Genomic DNA, 22403 nt, shown 5'->3' with positions numbered 1-22403 from the left:
GGCACTTTGGCTCTGACTCAATATCATCCTTAACATAAATGCTTTGAGTTCTTTTTTCTAGTAGTGGTGATGGATTGAGGGCTGATCCATTCACCATCTTTCCTCTACTCATCCTTATTATCAGCAGCACACATCTGTGAGACAGATAGATGACTAGGAATAGGGATGCAGTCTATGGCCATAGAGGAGCAAAATTAAGTGTCCTGACCAAGGATCAAACTCAAGAATCATGTCACTATGGAATTAAAAGGGACCTCATATAGGCCAGTTAGTTGCATGTATACCTGTTTAAGAATCCCTTCTACAGGAATTGCCAACAAGTGATCATCTGACCTCTGCCTCATGACATCCAGCAAGAGGAAAAAAATCTACTTTCTCCAGAGGCAGTCCATTCTACTTTTGGACAGCTTTAATTGAACTTATTATTGTTAGCATGCTATAAATAACTGTGCAAACAAGACAGATGCCTGATAAATACCACTTATCCATCCTCATAAAGACATGAGCATCATGGGAATTATAGATGGGTGGGAGGAGGAGAAAGAAAATCCCTTGTAGAGGAGTTACCCAATTTGCTAATTGCCTTCCTCTGCTTCTTTAAATAGTTTCCTAAAAGTCTTACTACAATAAAACTTTTGAGATACATTATATTTGGGGAGTATGAGTACATCATTAAGACTGTCCATCTGTTATCCTTCATTCATCCTATATGACTAGCCTGCCTCATTTTCAAAGCATGTATATCTTTGATAATATCTTTGAATATCAACAATTGTATATAAGCTATCATTTAATAAATGTTGCAACCTCCTTCCTCCCACCATATGTCCTTTGTTCTTTGAGTCACCTGTAATTTGGGTATTTCTGAGAGTAGTCTTTCAAGATTCACTGCCACATAGTATTAGTAGGAAAACCTGAGGCATAAACCATTGGGATTTTGTGCCATAGAATAGATTGGGATCCTTAAATATATAATGTACTTTCTCCAGTACAATCCAACTCAATTTTCTTCTTCTCGGTTTTGCAATTAATACAATGTCATCTTGTAAAACCTTTTTATTTTGCAACACAAAAGAACCAGTTAGGTAAGCATATTGGTATCCAGTCTACCATTTAATATCTATGCATCTATAGTTGCATGTCAGTCATATGAATTTAATGCATATGTAAGAAAAACCTTTTTGCAGACAGTCTTTAAGAATGTCCTTTGTTCTACCAAGTCATATAAAAATTTAACAAGAACTTCCAGTTAAAATGGCACTGGGGTCAAACCCAGAGAAGCCCAAATCTCCCCCAAATACCCCAGGAAACTTCTAAAAATGCTCCAAGAGAAATAATAATAAAGAAAACCAAAGGAAAATAATGACAAATTATTCTATCCATCCCAGAACTATACAAGATTACTAGAATCAAGGATCCTGTAGAAATCCATAATGGAGATAAATCAGCGTAGGTAGAAGGTATAGCATGAAAATAACATCCAATCTACTATCCTGATCAGTGCCTAGTAGCAGATATGAGCTATAGCAGGAGATAGAGCCTAGATAGGGCCAGCGCAATATCTAAACAGTGTATTTTCTCACAGCCCCACCCAACCCATAGATTGGGTTAGAATAGTGCCAGGTGGTCAGAATCCAAGCTACAACAGAAGATAAATTGAAACTAGGACCTAGCATAGTACTTAGATGACCCAAGTCTGAACTATAGCTAGAGACAAGACCAGCAGGGTACTCAGACAGTCTGACCCAAACCAAAATAGAAGGCAGCTTCAGTCATTCCAGAGCCCCAGCAAGAGAAAGGATATGTATAGACCAGAATAATACCTGAGAAGCAAGGTTTTTAGATTCTTGCAGAAGCAAAACAACTGATAACATCTGGATAGGACCTAATAGGGTCCCTATCTTACACAGGTCAAAAGCTAGAGGAATAGGAATATCATGGCCTAATAAAAACAACAATGGTTTTGAAGTCATAAGACCGAAATTGGAAAGCTATTTCCCCTATGGAGGGAAGAATAGGGGAGGTAAGGAAAATTTTTCAAACAGAAGGATGGTCTGCATAGACATCAAGAACTCTGATCATTTGTGGAAATTTTGATTCTCTGATGCCCATTCGGCTGGAAATGTGCCTCTTAAGGAAACAAAAAAGATTTTATTTTATTTTTAAAGAGTAGTGGGGAGCACTGTTTTTAAAATCAGTTTATTTATATATTTTATGTATGATTTCTATAATGTTTATATTTTATTCAAATTTTATAATAGCTTATATATTATTTAAATATTTTGTTTATATAACATAATTTTTATAATAGCTTATATATTATAAAACTTATAATTTATATCTTACATATTATTTAGATACTTTATATTATATAATATGATTTATATATCTTATTTTAATTTGTAATTCATGTTATAACAGATTTTATTTATATTTTATATAACTTATGTTTCTATTTTATAGATCAATTTATATATCACACATTTCTATATTTATATTATATAATATTAAATTATATAAAATATTATATATTTATTGGTTTATGTGGGGAAGATTTCAGATATAGAGATATAAATTTCATGGGGTGACACTATTAAGTTGCTCCTGAGGCGATTACTATTAAAGGAAAGGAGCAAGGTAGAACCAATAGGAGAGGAGCTAACTGGGGAATGTGGAAAGAAGACAAGAATGCCATCAATCCATCAATCAGCAAGCATTTCTTAAGTGCCTACTCTATGTCAGATTCTGCTAGGCAGCTCCTAATTGAATTAATTAGCTTTTCTAACTAGTGCTAAATTAAATTATTTCTACCTGTTGAAGAAGAGCAAGTACTTTAAACACCCTCTAAATTTTGGTGCTCTAGGGCAAAGCCCCAGTTTGCCAGTTTTAGTTATGGCTTTAGGGTGCTATAAAGAATGACAGCTGAAATGCACTTGTAAATTTGATTAAATAAATGTTTTCTAATAAAATAAATGAAGTTCCCCCTAGCAGAAAATGAATTCCAGAGTATTACCATTGCCAAACACTGTTTGCTAGAGCAATATTTTTATTTTACGTCTGAAATTACTGCTGTTGACAAGTGCTTAAAACATCACCTCCCTGTTTTGCACAGCAGGAAGCCTCAGCACTCCATCCCTGCAATTCCATCATATACTCTCATCATTTACTGGACAAAAGTAAGGAGTCTGGTCTGCAGAGCTGGCATTCTTTAAAAGCCTGAAATAGCATTACTCATCTTGACTATGGGTCTGCTCTTTGACTAACATTTTAGCAGCTAGGAAACCCTGAACTTCAGCTGGTCTGCCTCATTAGTATGATTTAAACACCAAAAGCTTTTCAACATAACAGAATTCTATCAAATGGAGCCACATACCTCTTTTATATCTTATATACAAAAGCATATATTAATTTGCAATAAAATTCATGATCCTCAAATAAAATAATTTTGTATAATGTTTTATGCTAGATTATCATACATCTAAGTCAGTTTCCTTGTTAGAAAATTAACTGAAAATTAACTGGGTTTCTCTCCTCCCCTAGACTGGTCACTCTAATATCAGTAGTTTGTAGGGGAAAAGAAATAACTGATTCTTGTGATTAAAACTTGGTAACTGTGGCATGAGCTAGAGAATCAAGATGAAGATGAAGAAGCTATTTTTTCAAGCTGACTAGGGAAAATGCTGCTGTATATTTGACAGGCACCTTCTGTTTGACACCAGTGATGCAGTTTTGTCCAGTTATATCAGATATGAAGACACAATTCCACCTTTGTTAGTAACTCTGCCTTCTGTCAACAGGCAGGTTTTGGAAAAAGTCATTATTTAGCAAAAAATGTCTAGGAATGACTAGTTACATACACACACACACACACTGCATCTCTTTATATCACAATGATCAAGGATTGAATTTAATTATATGGGTAAATACTTGGGGAAAAGAGGTAAAATCAGCCAAAGGCCAAAGAAAGGAACGAAACCCTCTGAAGCCAAATTGAGAGGCAGAAGAGAGAAAGAAAGAAAGATAGACTTGGAATCATAAGGACCTGAGTTTGAATTTAATAACTGTGTGACCTTGTACAAATTAATTTTTAACCTCTCTAAGCCTTGGTTAACTCATCTATCAATGGGTCAACCAACTGGCCCCTAAAATCATTTTTTTCAATTAGCAAAATTTTATTTTCTCTCCCTTCTAGTTTTAAAAAATTATTTTTTCAATGAGCAAAACTTTATTTTCTCTCTCTCCTGCTTCCTCTCTGCTGTAAAAAAAAAAAGAAAAACAAAATTGTTGTACCAAATATGGATAGTTAAGTTACTCATCTTAGCCTCTTATAATTGAGGATATCTGCTTTACAGTAATAAAACTGATCTCCTGAAGGCTGCCAATGATTTTCTGGCTAAATCCAATGACCTCATGAATCAACTAATTACTTAAATTCCTCCCATTTTTCCAGACTGACTTCATATTATTTCTCCCCACCTTGCTCACTACATTTCAGCTACCCTGGTTGTCCCTAATGCAAGAAATCCTCTTCCCTTTCCTCTCTTGATTCCTTCATGGTTCAGTGTAGCCAATTGCTACATGAATCCTTGATCCCTACAGATACTAGTTACTTCCTATCCTATACAATGATACTATATTTATGTTCTATGCATACTGTATTTACTTTTTTGAGCACATATTGTTTCCTTTTAGTAGAATGTAAACTTTGTAGACACAAGGACCACATACTTTTGCTTTTGTATTGATAGTATAGGAAAGAGTTCTTTGCCCATAATACAGTAAGCAATTAGTGAATGGTTTGTTTGTTTTTTTTTAAACCTTACCTACCAGTTCAGAATCAATACTATGTATTGGTTCCAAGGCAGAAGCATAATAAGGGCTAGGCAATGGGTCTTGCCCAGGGTTACTTGCTACTATCTGAGGTGAAATTTGAACCCAGGACATCCTATCCCTAGACCTAGCTTTCAATCCACCGAGTCACCTAGCTATCCCCTTAATGAATGCTTTTTGAATTGAATTAGTTCAAGTGATATATATTGAATATATTCTCCTCATCCTCTCTGTAATCTTTGATGCTTCTCTCTTGAAATTGTCCTTCAAAATCAAGCAAGAATTAGAAAGAGTTACAAAATGCAAAATAAATAATCTGGAATACATCAAATTAAAAAGGTTTTGTACAAACAAAACCAATGTAACCAAAATCAGAAGGGTAGCAACAAATTGGGAAACAATCTTCATAAAAACCTCTGACAAAGGTTTAATTACTCAAATTTACAAAGAACTAAATCAATTGTACAAAAAATCAAGCCATTCTCCAATTGATAAATGGGCAAGGGACATGAACAGGCAGTTCTCAGCCAAAGAAATCCAAACTATTAATAAGCACATGAAAAAGTGCTCTACATCTCTTATAATCAGAGAGATGCAAATCAAAACAACTCTGAGGTATCACCTCACACCTAGCAGATTGGCTAACATGACAGCAGAGGAAAGCAGTGAATGCTGGAGGGGATGTGGCAAAGTAGGGACATTAATTCATTGCTGGTGGAGTTGTGAACTGATCCAACCATTCTGGAGGGCAATTTGGAACTATGCCCAAAGGGTGCTAAAAGACTGTCTGCCCTTTGATCCAGCCATAGCACTGCTGGGTTTGTACCCCAAAGAGATAATAAGGAAAAAGACTTGTACAAGAATATTCATAGCTGCACTCTTTGTGGTGGCCAAAAATTGGAAAACGAGGGGATGCCCAACAATTGGGGAATGGCTGAACAAATTGTGGTATATGTTGGTGATGGAATACTATTGTGCTAAAAGGAATAATAAAGTGGAGGAATTCCATGGAGACTGGAACAACCTCCAGGAAGTGATGCAGAGCGAGAGGAGCAGAACCAGGAAAACATTGTACACAGAGACTGATACATTGTGGTACAATCGAAGGTGACGGTCTTCTCCATTGGTGTCAATGCAATGTCCCTAAACAATCTGCAGGGATCTAAAAAATACTATCCACAAGCAGAGGATAAACTGTGGGAGTAAAAACACCGATGAAAAACAACTGCTTGACTACAGGGGTTGAGGGGATATGAATGAGGAGAGACTCTAAATGAACACTCTAATGCAAATACCAACAACAGGGAAATGGGTTCGAGTCAAGAACACATGTGATAACCAGTGGAATCGTGTGTTGGCTATGGGAGAGGGAAAGGTGGTGGGAGGGGGGGCGGGGAGGAAAAGAAAATGATCTTTGTTTCCAGTGAATAATGTTTGGAAATGACCAAATAAAATAATGTTTAAAATTAAAAAAAAAAGAAAAGAAATTGTCTTCTTCCTTTGTGTCTGTGACACCTGGTTCTTTTCCATCTCTAGAACTCTCTTTCCACCTCCTTTGCTGACTCTTTTTTCTCCCAAACTCTCCTTGTTACAGCTATTTGCCAAACCTTTGCTCTCTGCTTTCTGTTTTTTCTACATTCTCCCTCTTGCAGTGAGTCCAACCACTCTCATGGCTTGTCATCATAATCATGGCTAGCATTTATATAGTGCTATAAGGTTTGCAATGCATTTTATTTTTTTTATTTTTATTTTTTTTAAACCCTTACCTTCTGTCTTGGAGTCAATACTGTGTATTGGCTCCAAGGCAGAAGAGTGGTAAGGGCTAGGCAATGGGGGTCAAGTGACTTGCCCAGGGTCACACAGCTGGGAAGTGTCTGAGGCCAGATTTGAAGCAATGCATTTTAATAGTGTTAACTCATTTGATCCTCCCACCAATGTGATAGGGAGGTACTATTTTTTGTTTTGTTTTGTTTTAAACCCTCACCTTCTGTCTTGGAGTCGATACTATGTATTGGTAACAAGGCAGAATAAGGGCTAGGCATTGGGGGTTAAGTGACTTGCCCAGGGTCACACAGCTGGGAAGGGTCTAAGGCCAGATTTGAACCTAGGACCTCCCGTCTCTAGGCCTGGCTCTCAATCCACTGAGCCACCCAGCTGCCCCCTAGGGAGGTACTATTAATATCTCTATTTTAAAGATGAGGAAACTGAGGCTTATAGAGATTGGCTTGCCCAAGGTCACACAGCTGAGAAGTATCTGAAGTAAGATTCTGATCCAAGTCTTTCTAACCCAGGCTAGCCTTCTATTAGTGACATTACACTATTTCTATTACTACTCTTCAGATCATGCCCAAGGTTGCATCTCTAATTCTGATCTACACTCTGGGTCAATATTTACAATAACTTATTGGATTAATCTATATAACTTTTTCTTTTACTGCTTTTACTATGTCATTTCTCTGCTTAAGAACCAATAGAAGCTCTCAATTTCCTGATTCTTCAATCCAGCTTTTAAGACTTCATAATCTCTTTCTCTCTACTTCGCCCCAGTCTCTATCTAACCTTATGTCCAACTCGCCTACACTCACCAAGCTCATTTTTATTGCTCCGCCTTTGCCCTTACTCTTGTCCTAACCCAAAATGTCATTCTTCATACCAACCTACCAGCTACTCTTGGTGAATCTAGATCTTCTCTGTCCTTTAGGTCTCAGTTAGAGTTTCTCCTACATAAAGCCTTTTCCATTTAATGACCTTTACACTGATCCTTCCTTTTTTGAACTGGTGTCCTCCCAGTCAGCATCTCATAGCTTAGCACTTCATTGATATTTGATTTTTCCTATATATTAATTTTCTCTCCTCAAATAGGGTTGTGTGCTTCTTGAAAGCAGAGAATATGCCTTCTCTTTTTTTGGCATCTCCTCTAGTTTCTAACTCTGTGGTTAAAAGTTTTGAACACTGTGGTTAAAATTTACATATACAGCATAATTTTGCTATTCTTAGGCAATTTTAAAGTTATGGTTTTATCAGTACTATTTGCAAGATTATAATTTTTTCATATGTTTCTCCTCATCCTACAACTGACACCAGGGTCCCTGCCCTGAAAGCAAATGGATCAGAGAAGGAAAACATAGTAAAGTTAAAAGAAAGGGATGGGAGGATAGTGAGATACAGCAGGAGCCTTTTTTTTTTTTTGCAGGTCACAGTTGGGAGAATATTACAGCAGCAGATACCATATATTACAAAATTTAAAAAAAAATTTTCACTTTAGCATTCAATAATTTTTTATTTCTTAGTTCTTACAGGTTTGAAACAAAGTATATAAAGCCTACTAGGAGCAAATTTCTTTATTTCTAAAATGAGGGAAGAGATAATCAAACAACTTCCTACCTAACTGTAAGATTCCATGATATTATAAACATTTTGCAAATGTAAAACAGAAGTGGCCTATGAGTAAATAATTGAAATGGATACATTTCTGCTTCAATAGCAGCCCCTCTGCAAGTTTACTATTATTATTGCAACTATCTTCTGTATTTTGAAAAGCCTTCTTTCAAAATAAGGAACCTGGGGTTTTAGAAATCACATCTCATGTACTAGGAGGATAAAGCTTTAATGACATCTAAACCCAAATTTATAGGTTTCAAAATGGCAGTCTTCCTGGGAGATTGCCTCACCCAGCTGTTCAGTTCTGATTTCAGCATATCAACTCTGAAAAAAAAATCCTCTAATGTTTTTTGACATTCTGCTTTTTAAGATCTATGGTACTCAATCTTAAAAAAAATGCTTTTTTGGTATCTGAAATGGAAAAAGAAGATCTTGAAATCCTTCTAAACCAGGGGTTCATAGAATTTTTTAAATTGTGTACCTTTCTGGCAGTCTAGTGAAGCCTAAGGACTCCTTCTTTGAATAATGTTCCTAAATACATAAAATGACATATTTAGGATTACAAGGTAAATGAATTAGGTTGAAATACTCATCAAAATGATTTTTTGAAAATTAAGCTCACAGACCCCCTAAACATTATCAAATGGAATTATATATTTTCTTCAGAGCAAGGACCAGTTTTCTATTCAATACACGACCTTCTCATTGACTTTGCCTGCCATAAATTTTGCTTTTCCTTAAACAGATACTTATCTAGCTAAAATTAAGCCTGGGGAAAACTAAGTAGAGACAGAGAGGGGGCAGTACATGTGGAACATTAGTAGGAGAGTACAAGGGACAGTACCACTTTGAGTATGTGCTGGGAGATGGAGGTTCCCCCACAGAATCTGTTGGATCAATTCCGTGCCATGCTTCTGAAGTGAATTACAGGGATCAGGATGTTCTTATGAGGATTAAAGTTTCTCATGGCAAGGAAATGTCCTTCCTCCTACCTTATTCCAATGCCTATAACCCTGATTCAAAGTCTTGTTTTCCTATGCCAGTTTGAGAACTATTTTGTTTATTAAAGCACAAAGGGCACTAACCTAATCAAATTGAAGAAATGTGAGATGTAGAGAAGTAGTTGTACTAAATGAAAGGCAATAAGATGTAATGACTTGAATACTAATCATAGAGTCAAGCAACCTTGGTTCAAATCTGTCTTTGTGATACTAGGCAAGTTATTCAAACTCTCAGAACCTCAGTTTCCTCATCTACAAAATGAATATTAATAACTGTATAACCTGCCTTACAGGGTTGTTAAGAGGATCAAATGAGATATTGTAAATAAAGTCTTTGCAAACTTTAAATTGCTATAGAAACATGAATTAATAAAGGTCATAGTGAATTGGTATAACATAGAAATAGAGAAGATATAGTTCTAGTGGAAATAGGTTAAACAACTTCACTTTTCTTTTGACTGCATAATTGAAATGGATGAAGCACCTAACACTGAGAAGCAATTTAAGTAGACTTGTGTCATAATGTCAATGAAGATAATCCTTAAGGATTTAGAAGTTAAAATCCAACTGCTATATTCACAATATATTAATGCTCTTAATATCCTTGTTCCCAGTGCCTTTCATATAGCTGTCACTGCTTTATTTAAGGCATGCTTTTAAATTCTAGGGTTACAAACTACTTTCCTAGACTCATGTACTGTCAAATTCTATCCCCTTTTAAAAATTTTCTTCACATAAACCATGGATCAAAACACTGAAAATACAGTGAATTATGTTGTGCATACAAATTCATACAAAGTTATGTACACACTCATCATTGATTGGTTGGCAGAATATGATATATGTTGGATCTAAATACACCTTTGATCTTAGGATATCTTTGAATTCAGGATACCTTGAATGGGTAATCCCAAAAAGGGAATGAAAAATATTCCTTTTTTAAAAAGCAAAACAAAAACAAAGCAAAGATAATAAAGCTTTCTAACTACTTTAAGAAAAACCATTCCCACTTTCTTACGTGTATTTTTTCCTTACCACTTCATAGGTTGCTGAGAATGAAATCAATTATTATTCTTTAAGTTTGAGGAAAGAAAATTCTCCCTTTTGGTTCTGACCCAATTGGCCATTCACCATAATTACTATATGCATTCAGGAAGGCAACTCTCTGCTTATAGTATTAAAAATATTAGAGCAAAAATGTCTTTCAAGGTATACCTTTGTAATTTCGTATACAAGCCTTAATTACATGCTTGGACCTTCTCTAACAAGATGTAATGAGGCTTCATCAGCCTTTGTGTTCACAAACCGTGTTTTCACAGCATCCCTTAACTACAGACTTGGAACTTAGGTGATCTTAGGCAAATTGCTTAGGACTTTCACTTCTTTATTTATCTATAGAAGTCATGATAGCCCAAAGTACAAAATTGCTGGATATAGTGTCAAAAGGCTTAGGTTCAAATTCCCTCTTTTCTACTCATTCTCTGTGTCACCTTGGGCAAGTTATATACCTTCTCTGGGCTTTCATTTCTTCACCTTTAAAGTGATGGGGTTGGCTCCTGACAGAAATGATTAATTTAAGGTGATTTTTCACACATCAGAAAAGCAGGCTTTTGTTTTGCTTGGATTTGCATATTTGATACAAGGGTTTGGGTTTGGTTCTTTTAATTTTTTGGAGGGTGAAGAGTAGAGAGGGCTAGTGACAGGGTTAACAAAATAAAATGAAGTTAGAAAGGTAGGTCATTGAAGCATTTTTCAAAGGTACAAAAGAGAACAAGAGGGAAGATGTATAGGAAACAGATCAATTTTGAAAATAATGCGTTAAGCCTAAGGGAGTGTCCATCAACTGGGAAATGATTGAAATAAAAGGTGACAGATTAATGTAATGAAACACTATTGTGTTGTAATAAATGATGAAAGGGGCAGTTTCAAAGAAATATGAAAAGACTGCATAGGAACTGTTGTAGAGTGAAGTGAGCAGAACCAGGAGAACAATAAATACACTAGTAACAGCATTGTAAACATGAAAGTACACATTTTTGAAAGACTTAAAAAACGATGGCCACTCCAGCTGTGTGACCCTGGGAAAGTCACTTGACCCCCATTGCCTAGCCCTTACCACTCGTCTGCCTTGGAGCCAATACACAGTATTGACTCTAAGACGGAAGGTAAGGGTTTTGAAAAAAAAATGATGGCCACTGCAACAAGGATTACAGAGGACTGATGATGAGGTTAACTATTTGCCTCCTAAAAGAGACATGATGGACTCAGTAAAGGATGAGATAAATATTTGGATATGACTGATATAAACATTTTTTTTTTGCTTCATGAGGAATATTTGTCACAAGGTTTTTCTTTAAATAGGAAAGAAGGGGGGCAGCTGGGTGGCTCAGTGGATTGGAAGCCAGTCCCAGAGACTATAGATCCTGGATTCAGATCTGGTCTCAGACACTTCCTAGCTGTGTGACCCTGGGCAAGTCACTTAACACCCATTGCCTAGCCCTTACCACTCGTCTGCCTTGGAACCAATACCCAGTATTGATTCTAAGATGGAAGGTAAGGGTTTTAAATTTAAAAAATTTAAATAGGAAAGAAAAGAGGAAGAGATAAAAGATATTTTTCTTTGAAAGAATAAAATTTAAAAAGCCTTAAAAAAATCCAAAGTATAAAAAAGGATAAAAGAATTTATTATAGACAGAAAGAGAAGTATACAAGCTGTACATTACTCAGATTTGCAGCTTCATGTACAATCCTTTTTTTTCTGTTCAACTTTGTATATAGAAATGCTCTTCTTATTTTGTGCTTGTTAAGTTAAAAACTTAAAAAATAATAAATGTGGAAAACCCCAAAATGAATAGGTTGGACTAGATGACCTCTAATGTCCCTGCCTAAATTTATGAGTTTATGCACTTATGACAGGGTGGTCTTTGAGGTCTTTTCCAGCTCTGGCATTCTGCATTTCTACTCTAATTCTATGATATCTATCTGATTGTGTCTGGGATGGCATTCTGAGTTTTTATAGGAGAACCAAGGTACTGACAGATCTTTCCAAGCTGGAAAGACTTGAATGGTCTCTCAACCCAGAAGGGATCTGTCATTCCATGACCAGCCTGTCTAAATCTGGAGATACTCCATATCAGGCGATGAATTAATTTTGGAAACAGCAGTTCACAAAAGTATGAAAAGGATGCAGTCTCTATCCTTATTGACACAGGGGAAATCACAGAGCTTCTGAAGCACTGAAGCTAAAAGTTTAAAATCTACACAATAGATTCCAAAGATCTCTTCCTGATAGAATCTGATCTTCCAAGAAAATAGCCATCTTTCTTCTGATGAAAGCCACTCAATCTAGGTTTTACATATGTTAGGTCCCCCCACCCCCAAGATTTCAGGGAGTTCATGAACTGGTCTGGGAAAAAAAGTCTAAGCACTGTGATTTCTCCACTGTGAATGAGGACAGAGATTGCATCCTTTTCACACTTTCATGAGTGGCTGAAACAAATATCACCTGCTGAGCAATCTCTCCAGATTTAGGCTGGCTGGTCATGAGATGACATAATAAACTCCCCAAATTGGTTCCCTAATAGAGAATCTAATCATCTAAGAAAATACCCAACTTATATATGTAATGTGGCTATAATGTAGGGGCTCTTAACCTGGGGTTCACATACCCTTAAGGCCTCCCACAAAATTCTGGAATTTCTGTGAAATTGTCTGGGGAAAATTATTTCCTTCAGTCATTTAAAGATAGTATTCTGAAAAGGGGTCCATTTATAGGCTTTTTCCAGTTCCCAAAGAGGGCTATGACATGAAAAAGTAAAGAAATTCTGTTCTTGTGTGTACTAATAGGGATATAATGTTAATTTGTCTCTCTCCTTATTTGTGTTTTTCCCCTGAAAAAATTTTTATTACTATATTGGACAGCTGGGTGGTTCAATAGAGAGAATGTTGGACTTGCAGTCAAGAATTCCTGAATTCAAATCTTTTCCTAGACACTCTCTCTGTGGAAAATTATTTAAACTCTCTCAGCCTTAGTCTCCTCATCTGTAAAGGTAATAAAAATAATAGCACCTGCCTCACAGAGTTGTGAAATTCAAATAAGATAAAATATATAATGCATTTTGCAAATTTTAGAACACCATATAAATGCTACCTATTATTTAATGGATGTTCTCCATGCCTTCAGTCCATAATGCAGAGGTTACAGAGCTATTCCTGAAGTCAGGGAGACCTGGGTGCTACCCATGGCAGATGTGTTCAGGCCATTTGGCAAAGGAGTGCCTATTTTTGGCTGTTTCTATAGTGTTCTTTTCCAAACCCCAATTCTTTTGCATTAAAAGAAGAAGAAGAAGTACACAAAGTAAAAGCAAAGAAGAAGCTGACCCAAAGATTGAATTCTAAGATAATGGCTTTGCTGTGACTTAGTAAAAGATGTTCCAGAGTTAAATTATACTTCAATAGTAATGGTTTTTACAAAATCTCTGACAAGTCCACTTAGAGACCTGCAAACTCCACATAATTTTAATGTGATATGAAGTTCAGTCTCTTTGTTGTCTTGGTCATCCTGTTCTGGACACTCTCCAGGTTGTCCAAAATAGAACTCCTGATCTAGTCCTACCTGGGCTGAGTATAATTGAACTATCGTCTCTCTTGTTCTGGCCACTTGTGTCTCTCTTAATCTAGCCTAAGATCGAATGAGCATTTTGGGCCGCTTTATAAAGGTGATTCAAAATGAGCTTGAGGTTCACAAAAACCCCAGGTTAAAAGATCACAAGAACCACCGTCTTGTCATACTTCCCCACAAAAGCCTTATTCAGTTGACTTTTTTGAACACAAGTATTGAACTTTACACGTTCTTATTAAAATTCATTTTATTAAATATAGTCTATTGCAATGAGCTGTCTAGATCTTTTGGATACCACTGATTTTTTGCCTGATATATTAGCTACCCCTCCTAGCTTTATGCCAAACAGACTTGGTGAACATAGAAACAACCACTAATTTGAAAATACCTTGACTAACCACTCTGGACTACTCACCCATCTGCAAAGCAGACAGTGCATTTCCACACGTAGGTTTTTCTCAAAAAGACCCGACATTCCGAACATACTCGATGGCTGCAGCCCTGGCATACACCCCCTCGGTTTATCACTAAGCCCAGAGACTTCTGGCATCGTGCACAGGACTTCTCTTTGTATTCCTGATTGGTGTTCTTTGCTGGTCTCCATCGAAGATTCTGCAGGTGCAGTTTTAGTTTCCTATAAACCCAAAGGACCAAATGATAAAGCATAATTTAGCACAAGTTGGTACTAATCCTCAATCTTTCTAGAGTATAATTTTGTTCCGTTCTGGCCCGCTTCAATCAAGGCACACAGGAATATAGTAGTAATATATTCTAGTTAATATTATTTTACATATAACATATTAAGGGCTCTCCATTCACTTTTGTTTTTTCCATGCACCATTCTTTTATCTTCATTGTAAAACTCTCATGCCAAAAAAGGGGGAATGCTCCCTAAGACTCCTTGTCAATGCACCTATCAATCATTTTTAATATGCTAACAAACACCCCAAATGTAGTTTGACCTGCCATGAAATATATAATATCTTTGAGCCCCCATGTATCCTGGTGAGATAATCCTTAAATGTATAGATATTATGTAGGGAATAATTATTTGGGGAGACTACCATGTTAATTTCCCAAAGAAAGACTAACATGAAAACTAACTGGTAGTAAAGTAAGAACCAGGAAAATTATATATATATATATATATATATTCATATATATATATCACTACAATATGTATGTGAAGTAAAAAGAACAAAAGCAAAATAACTGAAATTGAATGCTACAAAATTATAATGATCTAGCTTGATATCAATGGAAAGAGATAAGGAGGTACCTTCCTGACTGCTTTGCAGAAGTGGGGGATTATGGGTATACACTCCATATAATGTCAGACTTTCGCAATATGTTGGTTAGTTTTTATGAAAGTTTTTTTCTTTTTTTGTTATAGTTCTCTGGATGGGGAGTAGATTGGAAAATTTGATGATGATGAAAAACTTCTGCCACTTAAGCTGATGAAGAAAGGATTCATTGTATTTTTCCCCCTTTAAAACCACATCTCTTTCAAAAGCATTAAGAAAAGCACAGGGCACCAACATAATACTGGGTTTGTCTGAAAAACCAGTGTGCATATACATATAAATTCAGACATACATAACAGCTCACATCTATTCAGTTATGAGTAGAAAGGTCAAAGGATCTACAGATATGAGTTATATTTGATGATATAAAGATAAAATATATCTATAAGATATATTTTAAAAGTATTCTTTCCAATCCTACCATTCTATGATTCTTTTCCTCCTACATTCATCTCTCTATATGACTAGATAGTGAAAACTAATGCTCAGAAAAATGTCTCCAAGCCACTGACAGTTCCCTGATGATAAAAGAAAACTTGATCTCCTCCAGTCATTCTACTCACTGATGCAGAAAAGTCTATGAATGTATTTGGAAGGTTTTTCAACAGTAAGGAATGAAATAAAAATGGTTCTCTGAATAGCTTCCAGATAAATAGAAAATTTGAACACCCATTCTGATTATTCAGATTCTGCAAAGACATTCTAAGTAGATTTCTTTCTTCATACTTTTTAAATTTGTATTGACAGACTAAAACTTCTGCCACTTAAGCTGATGAAGAAAGGATTCATTGTATTTTCCCCCCTTTAAAACCACATCTCTTTCAAAAGCATTAAGAAAAGCACAGGGCACCAACATAATCCTGGGTTTGTCTGAAAAACCAGTGTGCATATACATGTAAATTCAGACATACATAACAGCCCACATCTATTCAGTTATGAGTAGAAAGGTCAAAGGATCTACAGATAGGAGCTATATAGTTTAGGCAAGTAATTTCATCTCATAATCTAAGTTTCCAAATCTATAAAATGGGACTAATAATATTTATATTACCTATCTGATGGGGACCACAGTGAAGACTCAGTTGGGTAATATATACATGTATGTGCTTTTAAACTTTGAAGTACTTTATAAATGTGGGCATAGTTTAAATATACAAAAGCATTGTCTTATTAAATAATAATGCTTATTAACTAGTGGGGAAATCCTTGTAGTGAAAGAATCATTCTCTTCTATTTCATTTCTATGGATCAAGGACATTTACATGAAATAATCCCTTTTCTCCTAGAAAGCAGAGACAGTCAAGAAACATGAAAAAAACAAATAAAAAACTGTTTCTATTTATATTTTCAGTAATGTCTCCAGGCTGTTCACTTGTTTCATTGCCCATTCCCATTCCCCATTCCATAGCCTTGCTAACTCAGTCAAATGGACAAGAGAGTGCATCAAATGACCTCTTTGAGGGGTTGATCAGTGATTTTTAAGAAAAGGACATTTCTTCACATTCACTGAATACCTGCTCGCTGCTGCTTCAGCTTTTTCTCTTTCCAAATGAAATGCAAACTCAGGATCTTATTTAAATGTGTCAGCAAAGAAGTTATTTTATAGGCCTTTCTAGGTCTTAATCTTCCTGTGTGTAAAATGAGGAGGAAGTTGGACTATATGATTCCCAAACTATAAAACTCTTAAAAAAATCCTTACCTTCTCTCTTAGAATTATTACTAAATATTGGTTCTAAGAAGAGAGGTAAAAGCTAGGCAATTGGGGTTAAATGACATGGGATGGGGGGGTCATACAGCCATATTTAAATGCTAAAGAATATAATGTAGTAGGAAGAGCAATGGCTCTGGAGTTAGAGGCCCTGAGTTTGTAGTCTGACTCTTTCACTTTCTAGCTCAGTGATTTTGGGCAACTTACAACCTCTCTGGGACTTAGTTGCTTTATCTGTAAAATGAGAAGGTTGAACTATATGATCTCTAAGGTCTGTTCCAGCTCTAAATGCATAAAATTCTCTATATATCCCTATAAATGTAGAGAAAACTAAAAACTGAAAATTCAAATTCACAAACTTAAAACCATATTAGCTCCTCTTAATATGCTGGTAGGTATATGGAAATTTAAGTGTGGGGTGCATATATGAATGAACTTCTACCCCACCCAAACCCAGAAGCTATGCACTGCCTCAAAAATGAGGAGATTTCGGCTTTGGACTGATAAAATGTTCTCTGTCAAACTGAGCATTTCCCTGAGAGCTTGTTTATTGATATTAATTGGCACCTCACCATCTGAGTTGGCAGCCTATTTATTCAGTAACAGGTTCCAGCTTTCACTCAAGCAGTTTTGTACCTTTAACCACCAAACTCCCAATTCTGCTAGCAAATACTAGAAAGTTCTAACCTGTAGGGTACTTGCTCTGTGCAGTATACTGAAGGATAGCCCATGGGGTCAGTCGAGCAAAATTTATTATAGCAAAGCACCACTGAAAGTGACTAAAAAAGGCAGGTGTCTAGATTTCTGCCCACTTTCTGATTTCAGATGGACAGTAATGTTGACCTCCACTCCAATCGGACTCCTTCATCTTAAAGATTTTCTCAGAAATAAAAACCACTCCCCCACTTGTTAGTTTCTTTAAGAGAAGCAAAAGAGAAAAATGCAACAAAGGGCATATCAAGAAAAAGAAAGCAAAATCATGGCATCATGCTCAAATGCCAACATACCTTATTCTCTCCTCCTCAACCTTTTGCACCACTTGATCCCGGTACAGGACTTGTAGCACCATTTCACGTTCCAATTCCTTGAGGGAATTCAGATTGACTTCTTGGGTCATCTTTTCCTTTATTTACCAGGTTCCAACCTTGGTTAATTTTACCTCATTCCACCAAAGTTCCCCCTGTTGCTTTGGCTTCAGTGGTCTGAAGAACAGTGACTAAGAGTTCTCGAAAGAGCTAACCTCTCTTATTTCATTGGTGATTGTGGTTTTGTTCTTTGTTTTTTGTTGTTCTTTTTTTTCTCACTGTGTCATGCTCTTTGGGAGTGGAAGACATCAAGAGTTTGTCTCTGCTTAGGTCATTATTTTCAGAACCTTTCTGCCACCTGGTGATTATTTTGACTGATCATCCTTCAAAGACAAAAACACTTCCACCTTGGGAAGGTGGTTCCAAAGGCAAGGTATGCTCTCTTAGATAGATATTTTGGCAGGCAAAAAGCAATATGCAAGCTAAGGAATATTCAAAAATAATATGAACAGCTTGCTTTACTTGTAATACTTCATTGAGTTCCCCATGGCTGGCAAGGATGGTCAGGAATGATATGGACAGGAGACCTGCTTAGATGACCTCTAAATCACCTTCCAACTCTTTTGAGGGTATATCAGTTATCATGCAAATACAAAGGTAGACACATTCAAGACCTATAGAAAAACAAAGAAAACATATTTTTCCTCTCATTTTTCATCACCTAGAATAACCAATTTATTACTGGACAGAGGTTGAAATGTTATACAAAAGGCAGAGCTCTTTTTTTCCTGATTTGTTGCTATGAATTTTCAGATGCATTAAAAAGATCATCCCATCTTTTAATGAACATTAGATCATTCAAATGAAAATACAATCTATGTGCATGCTGGGACCTTAACCACTAAGAAGAGAGATATTTATAAAATATGGACCTTCCTGAGCTTTGATATTAGAAATTAGAAAAGAAATATTCTTAACTAGTTATTCATTTATTATACCAACCAGACTATATAATAACAAACCCTGCACACATAGTAGATGCCTAATAAAGTGTTTATTGAATTGAATATTTGATACTAAAATCACTTTAAATTGAAATTGCTCGAATTGGAAGTTGAGGTTATAGAGATATTTAGAGGCATATGGAGGAAAGGAACCATCTTCATGTGAGAGTTTCATCAATTATTCATAGTTTTTACAGGCTGTCATATGAATCATGCCTATCTTATTTCTGTTGGGACTAGATAAAAGGTTCTGCACATATTCTGCTTGTTATCTTTTCAAACAACTTCTCGCCCACATCCCCTTCCGTCCTTTCCTATCCCAACTTAAAATAAAGCCTAGAAAACATTTAGTTCACAGTACAATGGACAAATGTGAGCTAATTAATTCATTTCAGATATAGGCATTTACTGCAAATAAGCATTCAATCCAGAGACCTTAGACAGCAAAGTAAAAACATTAAACCCTTTTGTGCTTTCTCCTTTCTCAGATAACCATAATTCTCAGTTTACATGTTGTATTCCTCATTTTTCGATTAGCATTTATTAAGTAGCTATCATGTGCCAGGCATTGTGCAAAGTTCTGGGAATACAAGACAAAAGCAATCCCTTCTTTCAAGGAATTCAGTCAGCTGGGGGAAGGGAGAAAGGTATATGAATTAAATGACCAACACAATTATTGCTATTTTACAGAGAACAGAGAGCCTTCTGGAATGAGGATGAAACAGTTTCTTTACAATAGTGTCTTTCAATCCCTTTTTTTCATTTGAGGAAGTAGAGTTCTTAGGGAGATTTACCTCAGCTGGGTAGTGGGAAGGAGGGGTCTCTAAGATCTAGGAACGAACACAAAGTTCTGAGCATCTGTTATATGACACAGTTGAACTGAGAGTCCCAGGGGAAGCAATAGAAGACAGTTTGGTTCAGTCCAGAGCTGAGAAGAAGCGGTTGATAGGAGAGTTCTAAGAAAGGCTCAGAGGAATGATCTGATCTCAGCTCAGGTCTTTGTATTTTCTGGTACAGCCTGGCTGAGGAGAAGAGTGAGTTTCATAGTCATTGGCTGAGAATTCTGTCCGAGGAGAGCTACATTCCTTTCTCCCTAGGAAAGTACAGAATCTCCAGTAGATGGATGAGGTGCACATATCCCTGAAGATAAGACTCCTGTAAAGGACTGAAAAATAAAAGTTCCTCAAGGGCAAAGATGGTCTTCCTTTTTTTGTATTAGTACTCCCAGTGTTCAGTACAGTACTTGGCACATTGCAAGCACTTGATAAATGCTTCATCACTCATTCATTTATTCTCCATTTGTAGATATATGATATATAATTCCTAAAGCATCCATTCTTCCCTCTAAGGATGTATATATATTTGTGAGAGTACGTTCAAGGTATAATAAAAAATATGATTCAATTAATTAAACACTTCTGTTTAATTGAAATGTGTACTAAGTGAATACTGTGGTCCACTGGTAAAACTAAAATGTTTTGGTAGAGACTCAAGAATAGGCTTTGGAGGAGATTTTGACCCACAAATGTATAGAATCTGGGGTAACTAACCAGAAGCCCAGTTGCCTATTGGCTCCATATGTGAGTGCCAATAATTTCTTTTCTTTTTTTCTAAACCCTTCCATTTTGAAATCAATACCAGGTATTGATTTCAAGACAGAAGAATGGTAAGGCTGAGGTAATAGGGGTTAAGTGACTTGCCCAGGGTCATACAGCTAGGAAATGTCTGCACCAAATTTGAACCCAGGACTTCTCATCTCTGGACCTGGCTCTCAATTCACTGAGCCACCTACCTGTCCTCAATAATTTTTTAAATGATAAATTTGATGGTTTGTCCTCAGTCCCCATCTTTTTTGAACACTACAGCATTTGGCACTATTGACTGCCACATACATTGGCATACTCTCTCTTCCCTGGGATTTTGTGATATTGTGTTGCTCTGGTTCTTCTCTTTTGTGAAGGCTCTTCAGTCCTCTTTACAGAATCATCATCCATGAACATATACACATATATACATATGTGTACACATATATGGACTTGTAATTTCACTAGTGTAGGGAACTTCTTTTAAAGAAATTTGTTCTACTGAGGCTGCTAGGAGGCATAGTGGATAAAGTGCCTTGCCTGGAATCAGAAGGACCTGGGTTTGAATCTGACCTCAGACACTTCCTAGCTGTATGAGCTTGGGCAAGTTGCTTAACCACAGTTGTCTAGCCCTTACCTCTCTTCTGACAATACCAAGAAATGATTCTAAGTAGGAATGTTAAGTGTTAAAAAATAAAAAGAAACTTATTCTATTCCTGTCGATCTGTAACTATTTTGCAACTTAGGGTCCAAGAGAGTTGCCTGAGCCACTAAAAGATTAAGTGACTTGCCCAGGGCTACAAAATTCAAAGGGTCCAAGGTCAGGACTTGAACATAAGCCTTCTGTACTTCAAATGGAACCAGGAAGATGAGCTCAAATCCAGTCTCAGATGCTTACTATCTGCATGACACTGAGCAAGTCACTTAACTGTGATTTGCCTCAATTTCCTCATCTGTAAAATGGGGATAATAGTATCTACTTTGCAAAGTTGTGAGAAATAAATGAGATGGCTGTAAAGTACTTATACCAGCATCTAGAACACAGTAGTTACTACATACAGGTTTATTTCCTTCCCCTTTCCTCCCTTTCAACACCTAAATGAGGCTCTATCTACTGTTATACTCTCTTTCTCTGTTGCTGTGTCTATATTTCTGTCTTAATACACACACACACATTTATTAGATAGCTTCTGCAAGTGGAAAATATGCTGAAATCAGCTGAATAGGGGAGAAGATGGCTTTGGTGGGCTCATAATAATAATATTAGAACTGTTTGGTGTTCTAGGAAAATTTATAAACCTATAAATTGAAGAGAATGTGCTGACATCTCCTAATAAAGGACATTTCTCCACTTGGGAATTATATATACCAATGAAATCGTAGGCACAATATTCATATAGATTTAATATTGATATAATTTCATTTTCTATGGTGTCTTTAATATAACATAGTTTCCTGTTTGGCTCTTTTAATTAGATTTGTGTCTTTTATTACCTCATTCAAAGTGTGTTCAAAACTCCTGCCTTTCTGCATTTCGTTTAAACATAATTGATTTTATAATAGTCTCTATTCAATCTAGCACAAGGTGAGGGAGAAAGAAGAGTTGAAGGTGATTCTGAGACAACGGAACTCAGTGATTAAAAGGATGTTGCCCTCAATAGAATTGAGGAAGTCTGGAGAAGAAATTGGTTTAGGGGACAAGATTTAAAGAGTTCCATTTGGCACATTTTGAACTGAGATGTCTACAGGATATCTATTTGGAGATGTCCAATAGACAGTTGGCAATTTGGCAAAGACAGGTTGAATATGTAGATCTGAGATGTTTTTGCAAAGTGATAATTACCAAACCCAAAAGACTTGATGAAATTATTAAAAGAAACAATATAGAAAGATAAAAGAGAAGGATCTAGGAGAAAGCCATTGGAGGCCATCTTTAGTTGGGTGTC

General features: G+C 36.2%; 1 protein-coding gene across 2 annotated transcripts in view; it reads right to left on the bottom strand.

Moving 5' to 3' along the window:
- Positions 1-22403, bottom strand: part of SYTL3 (synaptotagmin like 3) — a 105820-nt gene that overhangs the window by 69871 nt on the left and 13546 nt on the right. For both annotated transcript variants that reach the window (XM_007484837.3, XM_007484833.3), the window contains exons 2-3: positions 17853-18544; positions 14249-14467 (exon numbers count right to left, since the gene is read on the bottom strand). In XM_007484837.3, coding sequence (XP_007484899.1) covers positions 14249-14467; positions 17853-17962 — 329 coding nt within the window. In that variant the 5' untranslated portion in view covers positions 17963-18544. The remainder of the gene's footprint in view (positions 1-14248; positions 14468-17852; positions 18545-22403) is intronic.

Source organism: Monodelphis domestica, chromosome 2 (assembly GCF_027887165.1).
Source record: "Monodelphis domestica isolate mMonDom1 chromosome 2, mMonDom1.pri, whole genome shotgun sequence".
NCBI lineage: Eukaryota > Metazoa > Chordata > Mammalia > Didelphimorphia > Didelphidae > Monodelphis > Monodelphis domestica.
The sequence above is the reverse complement of the archived record's forward strand: the minus strand, read 5'-3'. Positions and strand labels throughout refer to the sequence as shown.